Here is a 13,170-nt window from a genome sequence, read left to right on the forward strand (position 1 = left end):
ATTCTGTATGGATGACTATGTGAGGCCCATTATTCTGTATGGAGGGCTTTGTTGTGCCCATTATTCTATATGGAGGGCTATGTGAGGCCCATTATTCTGTATGGAGGGCTATGTAAGGCACACTATTCTGTATGGAGGGCTATGTAAGGCATACTATTCTGTATGGATGACTATTTGTAGTCTATTATTCTGTATGGAGGGCTATGTGGGGCCCATTATTCTGTATGTAGGGCTATGTGGGGCCTATTATTCTGTATGGAGGGCTATGTGGATCCATTATTCTGTATGAAGGGCTATGTTGAGCCCATTATTCTGTATGTAAGTGTCGCGGGCGGAGGAGGGGACGCTGCGCTCTCCCACTGCTCGGGTCCGGCTGCCGCTGCGGCCGCTGCTGCTGCTCGGTGGTGGCTCGAGCGGTGGGCCGGATCCTGGGGACTCGAGCGGCGCTCCTCGCCCATGAGTGAAAAGGGGGGTGATTGGTTGTGGGGGTGTTGATTATGGATATTGTCCGTGACGCCACCCACGGTTGTGGTGATTTTGGTGACACCACCGCTGCTCTAGACGGGGATCCCGGGAGCGGTGACTGGGAGCAGCTTGGTTGTTAGTTCTCCCCTCCGTGGGTAGGGGGTTGGTTGTCCCGGGGCCCGGTGATGGGGTAGGGATGGATGGCAGGCGGGCTACGGGGCCTGGCGAGGTGCAGGGTTGCAGGGGCAGCGCTGTGCCGCACGGCACGGTGGTACTCACTCAGTCCAATGATGAAGACACAGTCTCGGTAAAACACACGGCTGGATGGACAGGTCCCACAGACGGCTGCGGTGTTGTTGCTCCCGGCAGGTTGGTGGTGACTGCCTTTCCCTGCACCTAAGATGTCTGTACGGTTCCAATGGGTTCCCACCGGTAACCCGCTCCCCGGCTTGGATATGGGCCGGAGGAGCCCCTTTTGCCCGCAGGCGCTGGCCCTGAGAAACGGTTGCCTTGGCGGTGGCGGTGTCTCTCTCACTCGGTTGGACGGTTGCCTTCTGTCGGGACTTGACTGTTTGGAAACCCAGGAGGTCCCCTTCACTAACGGATTTGGCAAATTCACGGCGACTCCTAGCCTTGCCGGGGTCCGAAAAGCCCCTGCCAGATGGTGCTGGCTCCTCTTTGTGTACTGGTCCGGTACCGCCGGGCCACCGCCCGTCCACGGTCCTTACGGTAGACTCCAATCGGCAACTCCTGCAGACGGTCACCACCGTCTGCCAACCTTGCTGATCTGTCCGGGCCACACACCCGGACCAACTTCAGGCTGCTCTACTACCACTTTCCTTCCTCTCGCTTTCACTTCTCGACTCTATCTCACTCCTCTCCAAAACTAATCTGCCTGGTTTTCCCGCCTCCAGGACTGTGAACTCCTCGGTGGGCGGGACCAACCGCCTGGCCCACCCCCTGGTGTGATCATCAGCCCCTGGAGGAAGGCAACAAGGGTTTTGTGTTCTGGCTTTGGTGTGCCTGCTGGGAGTGTGGGGTGTGTGGGTGTTGTGCTCTGTGGCCCCTGGCTTGTCCAGGGCGCCACATAAGGCTATGCGGAGCCAATTATTTTGTATAGAGGACTATTTGGAGTCCATTATTTTGCATGGATGACTATGTGAGGCCCATTATTCTGTATGGAGGGCTATGTAGTGCCCATTATTCTGTATGGAGGGCTATGTGAGGCACATTATTCTATATGTAGGGCTACGTAGGGCACAATATTCTGTATGGATGACTATTTGTAGTCTATTATTCTGTATGGATGACTGTGGGGCCCATTATTCTGTATGGAGGGCTATGTGGGGCCCATTATTCTGTATGGAGGGCTATGTGGGGCCCATTATTCTGTATGGAGGACTATGTGGGTCCATTATTCTGTACAGAGGACTATGTGGGGCCCATTATTCTGTATGGAGGGCTAAGTGGGTCCATTATTCTGTACAGAGGACTATGTGGGGTACATTATTCTGTATGGAGGACTATGTGGGGCCCATTATTCTGTATGGAGGACTATGTGGGGTACATTATTCTGTATGGAGGGCTATGTGGGTCCATTATTCTGTACAGAGGACTATGTGGGGCCCATTATTCTGTATGGAGGGCTATGTGGGTCCATTATTCTGTACAGAGGACTATGTGGGGTACATTATTCTGTATGGAGGACTATGTGGGCCCATTATTCTGTATGGAGGACTATGTGGGGTACATTATTCTGTATGGAGGGCTATGTGGGTCCATTATTCTGTACAGAGGACTATGTGGGGCCCATTATTCTGTATGGAGGACTATGTGGGGCCCATTATTCTGTTTGGAAGGTTATGTGGGGCCAGTTATTCTGTATAGAGGACTATTTGGAGTCCATTATTCTGTATGGAGGGCTATGTGAATCCCATTATTCTGTATGGAGGGCTATGTGATGCCCATTATTCTGTATGGAGGACTATGTGGGGCGCATTATTCTGTATGGAGGGCTATGTGGGGCCCATTATTCTGTATGGAGGGCTATGTGATGCCCATTATTCTGTATGTAGGGCTATGTGGGGCCCATTATTCTGTATGGGGGACTATGTGGGGCCCATTATTCTGTATGGAGGGCTATGTGGACCCCATTTTTCTGTATGGAGGGCTATGTAGTTCCCCTTATTCTGTATGGAGGGCTATGTGAGGTACATTATTCTGTATGGAGGGATATGTAGGGCACATTATTCTATATGGAGGACTATGTAGGGCCCAATATTCTATATGGAGAGCTATGTAGTTCCCATTATTTTGTATGGAGCGCTATGTGAGGTCTATTATTCTTTATGGAAGGCTATGTGTGTCCCATTATTCTGTATGGATGACTATGTGAGGCCCATTATTCTGTATGGAGGGCTTTGTTGTGCCCATTATTCTATATGGAGGGCTATGTGAGGCCCATTATTCTGTATGGAGGGCTATGTAAGGCACACTATTCTGTATGGAGGTCTATGTAAGGCATACTATTCTGTATGGATGACTAAATGGATGACTATTTGTAGTCTATTATTCTGTATGGATGACTGTGGGGCCCATTATTCTGTATGGAGGGCTATGTGGGGCCCATTATTCTGTATGGAGGGCTATGTGGGGCCCATTATTCTGTATGGAGGACTATGTGGGTCCATTATTCTATTATTCTGTATGGATGACTGTGGGGCCCATTATTCTGTATGGAGGGCTATGTGGGGCCCATTATTCTGTATGTAGGGCTATGTGGGGCCTATTATTCTGTATGGAGGGCTATGTGGATCCATTATTCTGTATGAAGGGCTATGTTGAGCCCATTATTCTGTATGTAAGTGTCGCGGGCGGAGGAGGGGACGCTGCGCTCTCCCACTGCTCGGGTCCGGCTGCCGCTGCTGCTGCGGCCGCTGCTGCTGCTCGGTGGTGGCTCGAGCGGTGGGCCGGATCCTGGGGACTCGAGCGGCGCTCCTCGCCCATGAGTGAAAAGGGGGGTGATTGGTTGTGGGGGTGTTGATTATGGATATTGTCCGTGACGCCACCCACGGTTGTGGTGATTTTGGTGACACCACCGCTGCTCTAGACGGGGATCCCGGGAGCGGTGACTGGGAGCAGCTTGGTTGTTAGTTCTCCCCTCCGTGGGTAGGGGGTTGGTTGTCCCGGGGCCCGGTGATGGGGTAGGGATGGATGGCAGGCGGGCTACGGGGCCTGGCGAGGTGCAGGGTTGCAGGGGCAGCGCTGTGCCGCACGGCACGGTGGTACTCACTCAGTCCAATGATGAAGACACAGTCTCGGTAAAACACACGGCTGGATGGACGGGTCCCACAGACTGCTGCGGTGTTGTTGCTCCCGGCAGGTTGGTGGTGACTGCCTTTCCCTGCACCTAAGATGTCTGTACGGTTCCAATGGGTTCCCACCGGTAACCCGCTCCCCGGCTTGGATATGGGCCGGAGGAGCCCCTTTTGCCCGCAGGCGCTGGCCCTGAGAAACGGTTGCCTTGGCGGTGGCGGTGTCTCTCTCACTCGGTTGGACGGTTGCCTTCTGTCGGGACTTGACTGTTTGGAAACCCAGGAGGTCCCCTTCACTAACGAATTTGGCAAATTCACGGCGACTCCTAGCCTTGCCGGGGTCCGAAAAGCCCCTGCCAAATGGTGCTGGCTCCTCTTTGTGTACCGGTCCGGTACCGCCGGGCCACCGCCCGTCCACGGTCCTTACGGTAGACTCCAATCGGCCACTCCTGCAGACGGTCACCACCGTCTGCCAACCTTGCTGATCTGTCCGGGCCACACACCCGGACCAACTTCAGGCTGCTCTACTACCACTTTCCTTCCTCTCGCTTTCACTTCTCGACTCTATCTCACTCCTCTCCAAAACTAATCTGCCTGGTTTTCCCACCTCCAGGACTGTGAACTCCTCGGTGGGCGGGACCAACCGCCTGGCCCACCCCCTGGTGTGATCATCAGCCCCTGGAGGAAGGCAACAAGGGTTTTGTGTTCTGGCTTTGGTGTGCCTGCTGGGAGTGTGGGGTGTGTGGGTGTTGTGCTCTGTGGCCCCTGGCTTGTCCAGGGCGCCACATAAGGCTATGCGGAGCCAATTATTTTGTATAGAGGACTATTTGGAGTCCATTATTTTGCATGGATGACTATGTGAGGCCCATTATTCTGTATGGAGGGCTATGTAGTGCCCATTATTCTGTATGGAGGGCTATGTGAGGCACATTATTCTATATGTAGGGCTATGTAGGGCACAATATTCTGTATGGATGACTATTTGTAGTCTATTATTCTGTATGGATGACTGTGGGGCCCATTATTCTGTATGGAGGGCTATGTGGGGCCAATTATTCTGTATGGAGGGCTATGTGGGGCCCATTATTCTGTATGGAGGGCTATGTGGGGCCCATTATTCTGTATGGAGGGCTATGTGGATCCATTATTCTGTATGGAGGGCTATGTTGAGCCCATTCTGTATGTAAGGCTATGCGGAGCCAATTATTTTGTATAAAGGACTATTTGGAGTCCATTATTTTGCATGGATGACTATGTGAGGCCCATTATTCTGTATGAAGGGCTATGTAGTGCCCATTATTCTGTATGGAGGGCTATGTGAGGCACATTATTCTATATGTAGGGCTACGTAGGGCACAATATTCTGTATGGAGGACTATTTGGAGTCCATTATTCTGTATGGATGACTGTGGGGCCCATTATTCTGTATGGAGGGCTATGTGGGGCTCAATATTCTGTATAGAGGGCTATGTGGGGCACAATATTCTGTATAGAGGGCTATGTGGGTCCTATTATTCTGTATGGAGGGCTATGTGGCGCCCATTATTCTGCATGGAGGGCTATGTTGAGCCCTTTATTCTGTATGTAAGGCTATGTGGGGCCAATTATTCTGCATACAGGACTATTTAGAGTCCATTATTTTGTATGGATGACTATGTGAGGCCATTATTCTGTATGGAGGGCTATGTAGTGCCCATTATTCTGTATGGAGGGCTATGTGAGGCACATTATTCTGTATGGAGAGCTATGTAAGGCACACTATTCTGTATGGAGGACTATTTGTAGTCCATTATTCTGTATGGATGACTGTGGGGCCCATTATTCTGTATGGAGGGCTATGTGGGGCACAATATTCTTTAGAGAGGGCTATGTGGGGCACGTTATTCTGTATGGAGGGCTATGTGGAGCCCATTATTCTATATGAATGACTATGTGGAGCCCATAATTTTGTATAGACGACTATGTGTGTCCCATTATTCTGTATGGAGGACTATGTGGGGCCTATTATTCTGTATGGAGGGCTTTGTGGGGCCCATTATTCTGTATGTAAGGCTATGTGAGGCCAATTATTTTGTATAGAGGGCTATTTGGAGTACATTATTCTGTATAGATGACTATGTGAGGCCCATTATTCTGTATGGAGGGCTATGTAGTGTCCATTATTCTGTATGGAGGGCTATGTTGGGCCCATTATTCTATATGGAGGGCTACGTGAGGCACAATATTTTGTATGGAGGACTATTTGGAGTCCATTATTCTGTATGGATGACTGTGAGGCCCATTTTCTGTATGGAGGGCTATGTGGGGCCCATTATTCTGTATGAATGACTATATGGAGCCCATAATTTTGTATAGATGACTATGTGTGTCCCATTATTCTGTATGGATTACTATGTGGGGCACATTATTCTGTATGGAGGACTATGTGAGGCAAATTTTTCTGTATGGAGGTTTATGTGGGGCCCATTATTCTGTGTGGAGGACTATGTGGGGCACATTATTCTGTATGAAGTACTATGTGGAGCTCATTATTCTGTATGAAGTACAATGTGGTGGACCATTATTTTGTATGGAGCACTATGTGAGGCCCATTACTCTGTATGGAGAGATATGTGGGGCCCATTATTCTGTATGGAGCGCTATGTGAGGTCCATTATTCTCTATGGAAGGCTATGTGTGTCCCATTATTCTGTATGGATGACTATGTGGGGGCCCATAAGTTTGTATAGGCGACTATGTGTATCCCAATATTCTGTGTGGAGGACTTTATGGGGCTCATTATTTTGTATGGAGGAATATTTGGGGCACATTAATCTGTATGGAGGACTGTTAAGGGGAGACCTCCTGGTATAAGAATAGATGAAGATATACTACTACCAGTGGTCAGGGTCCACCGTGCAGTGATGGTAGAACTGCAGGTGGTGGCACAAGGCCCTACTGAAACCCAACAGTAACCCGGTAAGTCACACAGAGGTACCAACAGATGTAAAGAGACTCCCGTCACAGAGGACCTGTGTATGCAGTAACTGTGTTCTAAGCCATACGATACTGCAGTATGTATACTGAGCTCTATTAAATGACAGAGTCAGATAAGGAAATAATATTATACTAAATAAACAGAACTCTGTTAACTCACTGAGTCTATATGGTGCACTACACTTCTGTTCCTTCACAGAAGGTAATATATATGTAGCATATACGGTATGTATAGGAGCGGACAAGCAGAACACTAGCCGTATTCTGCTAGCAGAGTCTCAGGGTATATGCAGTGGTGAGTGTACAGGGTACTGCTCCTATATCGGCTTGCTATATGGTACAGCCGGTTAGCCACTGGTCCGAAAGCCGCCCAAGCCCAATATCACTGGAGCCTAGCTTCACCAGCTACTGACCCTAACTCGATCAATGGATATGACCGCAACGCCTCATCCTAACCTGCCTCCTGACCCTCAATCAGTCCGGTGGGACTTCGCCACCTAACCCTATCTAAGATGTGTACAGCAGTATGCACAAAGACGAGTGCGAACCTCCATGTGGGCATCAGGGCTATTTATCACCTCTATGTGATACCGCCCACAAGATGGAGGAACCACATGTAGCCAGCCCCTTTGGCCAATGAGAGCCATACACATCACTGATGATGTCATGGTGGCCAATAAGAACGTGCCACATCACTGATAATGTCATCGGCCAATAGGAATGCGCCACATCACCAATGATGTCACGGCGGCCAATGGGGACGTGCCACATCACCGATGATATCACTATGGCCAATAGGAACGTGCCACATCACTGACATGCTCAGATAGTGGCAAAAGACCCATAGGAATCCCGCACATGCTCAGTAGGCTCTTTTTGACACAGTGTCAGAATGCCAAAATGTCCTGGTCAACATCCGTGGCTCAGAAGACCGGACCGAGCGACTTCGGGTACGGGGAGGAACTGCTCCAGAAGGCAAACGAGGAGCCCTCGTACCCCGGTTCGTGACAAGGACTATATGGGGTTCGCGACTAAGTTGGCTCATGACTTTATCCAAGTTTTCAACTTTGTCCCTCTGTGTATGTGAATTTGACATCCCTGCCCTATGCTGTCCGCACTGTTCAGTAACTGCTAATAGTGTCATACAGAGGAGAGACATGTCCATTTGGCAAGAGATCTTCAATTGCACTTGTGTCAATTTATTTATACATTTTCATGAGGAATAAAAAAGAATGACAAAACAGAAAGTACTAACAAAGATGTCACAGAAGTATTATATTATGGTGCATACAATTATTTACTAAAACTGGCATGTCAGATCTTCATGAAGAAAGGTTCCAAGGAAAATAGTTGGGGATTAAGGAAATGTGGCATATGTTGTGGAATACATTACTTGCATTATAATAAGTGCCGTATTTCTTTGAATAGTGAAAGTTTAACAATATTTAGTTTTTAAAATTCATCTGTTTGATTTGTAGAATGTATATAAATTAATTAATACTCTGTTAATATAATTTAGGAAAAAATTCAGCTTCTTGGGCAAAGAATATTCTGTCCTCAGATTATCAACTGCTGTGTCAGGATGGTACACGTGCAGATGTCACTGAATGGAAAAGGTGTAACCTTGCCAGGGTACCGGCTAATGCTGTTGTGGTCAGGTCTGATGTGGATGGATCTCTAATTTACAAGATGCTACATGAAGGCCAGGTGGGTCAGGATGTTTAACAGTGTTTCTAGTGGTGCATTTAGATGTTCCAATTTCTGGTTGCCAATCCATCTTAACCTGCGCCATTTGACTATACAACTCATTTGCCGATCGTTTACCAGCCTGTTTACTCAGCCCAAAGAACACTAATAGGGACAGAACAATTGCTAATACAATTTTGTCCCCGGAGCTTCATATCATCTGCAGCATATCTCCAGTTTGCCTATATGAATGATCTGATTAATCCACAAAGTAGAGTTTTGTTTCTTTGTCGGGTGATCATCTTCAGGTTTACATAGATAATTGGGAACAAGCTAAATAAGCGTAGCTTCATTAAACAATCAGTTTACTTACTTGATTGTAACACATTCACAGGGCAGCGTTTTCAGTCAATGTTTTACTGAGAAATGTTTAGTTGAATTGGAGAAAGTGGAAAAACAAACATTATATGAAAGTTGAAAAACATCCGATAATATACCAAATATAATATGAAAATCCTATAATATACCAAATATATAATGTGAGATATAAGAAACCATGATATTATAGGGGACAATATGAATTGCTAGTACAGTGTACGGTACTCCCTCAATGTGTCTAAGGCCTCATTCACACATCTGTATTTAAAGGGAACCTGTCAGGTATAAAAAACATGCTATTAACCTTCAGATGTTGGGTTAATTTGCGACCTAATAGCGTTCTGAAGCTGCCCAGGCCCTGTACTGAAAGCCCCGGTGTCGGAGGAAAATAATCTTATTCCTCCCGGTAGCCTCAGGCTTTCAGTTGTAGGGGTACTGTCAGCGTGGCTTCAGCAACTGCTCTGTGTATTGTGACTGATAGCTGTAACCGCGCCTCCGGCACTGACTGACAGCCAGCTCCAATGCTGAGCTAGCTGTCAGTCAGTGCTGGGGCATGTTTACAGTCACTGCTCACTATTCACTGAGCATTTACTGAAACTGCGTTGGCACTACCTTTATGACTGAAAGCCTGAAGCTGCTGGGAGGAATAGGGTTAATTTCCTCCTGACATCAGGGCTTTCAGTGTGGGTGTTGGGCAGCTTCATAATGCTATTAAGCTGCAGATAATTTCCATATAGCTTTTTTTTACCTGACATGTTACCTTTAAATGCTAAATGCGGGAGAGACAATAACACAATAGGGCCTTAACTATGTAGTTACTATAGTAGACTGAGAAAAGTGCTTTCTCACCTGGTCATGTTGTTTGAGACACAACCACTTGAAGAGAGTGAACGCGGCTGTTGCACCACTGAGAAATAGAAATTGCGGCCAATGGATAGTAGGGGCTAAAATCTTTGCTGCTGTGGAATGAGGACTGAAGAGAAATCCTAAAAAGTGATTTATTTGGTGCATTTCGGAGTGCAAATTCCTTCTTCAGTTCTTCAAAACAATCACAATTGTGATAGTCCTGAAGAAGGAATTTCCACTCCGAAATGGAGCAAATAAATCACTTTTTAGGATTTGTCTTCCTCATTCCACAGCAGCAAAGATTTTAACCCCTACTATCTATTAGCACCAATGTTCATTTGATCACATACATGAAAAAATGGTACTGGTGTCAACCAGTGTTTTGGATCAGTGTGTCGTCCATGTGTACGTTTTTACTATCAGTGTCATCAGTGTTTTCCATGGATGGAGAAAGAATTAAATAAATTTGAAAGCTTCTCCTATAGTTTTAAATGTTAAAAATGTACAGCCCACTAATGCCATCCATGTGCTGTATGGACTTGTATTAGCTCTTGTCATCTGTGCTGCAGGAAAAAAACGGACACACGAGCCATGTAAAAACACTGACATGTGACTAGCACCATAGATTTTATTGGGTACATGTTTCTGTGAAGAAAAAAGATACAACACATACGTGCAACACAGACATCTGACATGAGGCGTAATGTGTATATTAGTCGTGTTCACCATAACTGATACTTTTCATAACTCTGTCTGATGTTGAGCTTCTTAATAAATGCAGATAAGATTAAGATATTTCTTTGATTTTAGCAATTAGCATATTGACACCCTTTTATGTATTTGTGAGTTGCCTCTTACTATGTAGGACAGAAAATAGTACTTTAGTCATTGGCAAATTGGTGAGACGAAAGAAATACAGTAGACACTTTATGAGGACAGAGAGTTAGCAAAAACTCTCCGATCAGGCAGGATCCAAGGCAAAACTTATCACAGTCCTCAAAAATAATCAGACTAATGTTTATATGGTGCATACATTGTACCAAAAGTGTAAGGAAGGCCTTTAGGTAGTTGTTGAGAATACAAGTAACTTTTAATGTGTCTAAAATTATTCCAAGATGAAGCTCAAAGTGATTACAGTGGGTATGGAAAGTATTCAGATTCCTTTAAATTTTTCTCTCTTTGTTTTATTGCAGCCATTTGGTAAATTCAATAAAATTCATTTTTGTCTCATTCACTCTGCACTAGAGATGAGCGAACCGGTCCCGGTTCGGCTCGAGGCCGGTTCGCCGAACGGGGGTCCCGTTCGAGTTCGGCTCGTCGAACCGAACTCGAACGTATAGGCTATAATGGGAGGCAATCACAAACACATAAAAATGCATTATAAATGTACACAAACAGTTAATAAACATTGCCATAACACTTACCGGTCCTCGCGATCCCTTCTGCACTCTGTCTCCTGCCGCTATTCCATCCGATGATCGCTGAATCCTCCCGGTGACCTGCACTGCCAGCAGAGATGCAGGACCTATCGTGACGTCAAAATAGCCATGTGACCAGTCACGTGGCTATTATCTCATTGGCTACAGACTGGTCACATGACTATGACACGTCATGTAGGACCTGCGAGTGCATCTCTCCGGTACACGGTGCACATATGTGTATCGCCGTGTACCGGCGACATGCTCTAGCACACGGTCGACTCCCCGTTCCGTTAGGGACCGGCTGACACAGCCGGTCATTAACGGAGATCACCGTTGCCATAGCAACGCAGTTAGCGGTGATGTCACCGCTAACCGCGGCTCCGAGAGCACCGTTGCTATGGTAACGCGTCTGTCAGCGTTACCGCTGTTATCGCTGACAGCCAGCAGTGATCACTCACGGAGTGAAGGCTGCACGCTGCTTCCCGATTGTAGTGATGATTGTAGTGAGGATGGAGGTTCCCCAGCCCCAAGTGATGAGCTGGTGAATCTCATCCTTCCTCACTACAATCGTCACTACTACTACACTAGTGATGATTGTAGTGAGGATGGAGGTTCCCCAGCCCCAAGTGATGAGCTGGTGAATCTCATCCTTCCTCACTACAATCGTCACTACTACTACACTAGTGATGATTGTAGTGAGGATGGAGGTTCCCCAGCCCCAAGTGATGAGCTGGTGAATCTCATCCTTCCTCACTACAATCGTCACTACTACTACACTAGTGAGGATTGTAGTGAGGATGGAGGTTCCCCAGCCCCAAGTGATGAGCTGGTGAATCTCATCCTCACTACAATCGTCACTACTACTACACTAGAAAGAAAGAAGACAGAAGAGCAGGATCGTGGAGGGCTGACAGGGGGTAATAAAGATGGAGTCTCTAATGTGTCTGTGTATTTATTTCTATTAAAGTATTTTTTCTCTGTGTGGTGTTTTTTTTTAACCCTTTATTGGAGATTCTTAATGGCCGGGTCAAACGTGCCTGACATTAAGAATCTCTGGCTTAATACTGGCTAGTAAAACAAAGCCAGTATTAACTCATGATTACCCAACAAGCCACCCGGCTCCAGGGCTGTTGGAAGAGTTGGATACAGCGCCAGATGATGGCGCTTCTATGAGAGCGCCATTTTCTGGGACAGCTGCGGACTGAAATTCGCAGCAGAGGCGCCCAGAAACCTCGGGCTAACCTGTGCTGCGGATTCCAATCCCCAGCTGCCTAGTTGTACCCGGCTGGACATAAAAATGGGGCGAAGCCTACGTCATTTGTTTTTTAATTATTTCATGAAATAAGTGAAATAATTAAAAAAAACGGGCTTCCCTATATTTTTGGTTCCCAGCCGGGTACAAATAAGCAACTGGGGGTTGGAGGCAGCCCGTGGCTGCCTGCTGTACCTGGCTAGCATACAAAAATATGGCGAAGCTCACGTCCTTTTTTTTGTAGTTTTTTGGCAAAAAAAATAAAAAATGCTTCCCTGGATTTTCCATTGCCAGTGAAGGTAACACCAAGCAGTGGGGGTTAGCAGCCAGTAGCTGCTTGGATTACCCTTAGCTAGCAATACAAAAAATGCAGCGGGAGCCCATATATTTTTTTTTAATTATTTATTTAAATAACTAAAAATAAAATGGGCTTCCCTGTATTTTGATTGCTGGACATCACAGTGCTGTAAAAATAAATCTTTAAAAAAATGACGTAGCGCTCCGCGGTATTTTTGATTCTCAGCGCAGATAAAGCAGACAGCTATGGGTTGCCACCCCCATCTGCCTGCCGTTACCTTGGTTGGCAATCAAAATACAGGGAAGCCCATTAATTTTTTCTATTTAAAAAATAGTTAAAAAAAAAATGACGTTGGGTCCCCCCATTTTTGATAGCCAGCTAGGGTAAAGCAGACGGCTGTAGCCTGAAAACCACAGCTGGCAGCTTTACCGTGGTTGGGGATCCAATGTGGAGGTCCCCTCAGGCTCTTTTTTATAATTATTTTATAAATATTAATAATTACACAATAAAAGTAGGGTCCCCCCCAAATTGGAT

The 13,170-nt window shown here is 46.7% G+C and overlaps 1 protein-coding gene across 1 annotated transcript in view; it reads left to right on the forward strand.

Moving 5' to 3' along the window:
• Window positions 1–13,170, forward strand: part of MELTF (melanotransferrin) — a 127,517-nt gene that overhangs the window by 47,931 nt on the left and 66,416 nt on the right. The window contains exon 7 of the mRNA XM_075338530.1: window positions 8,275–8,462. Coding sequence (XP_075194645.1) covers window positions 8,275–8,462 — 188 coding nt within the window. The remainder of the gene's footprint in view (window positions 1–8,274; window positions 8,463–13,170) is intronic.

The sequence above is a fragment of the Anomaloglossus baeobatrachus genome, chromosome 3 (genome assembly GCF_048569485.1).
Source record: "Anomaloglossus baeobatrachus isolate aAnoBae1 chromosome 3, aAnoBae1.hap1, whole genome shotgun sequence".
Lineage (NCBI taxonomy): Eukaryota > Metazoa > Chordata > Amphibia > Anura > Aromobatidae > Anomaloglossus > Anomaloglossus baeobatrachus.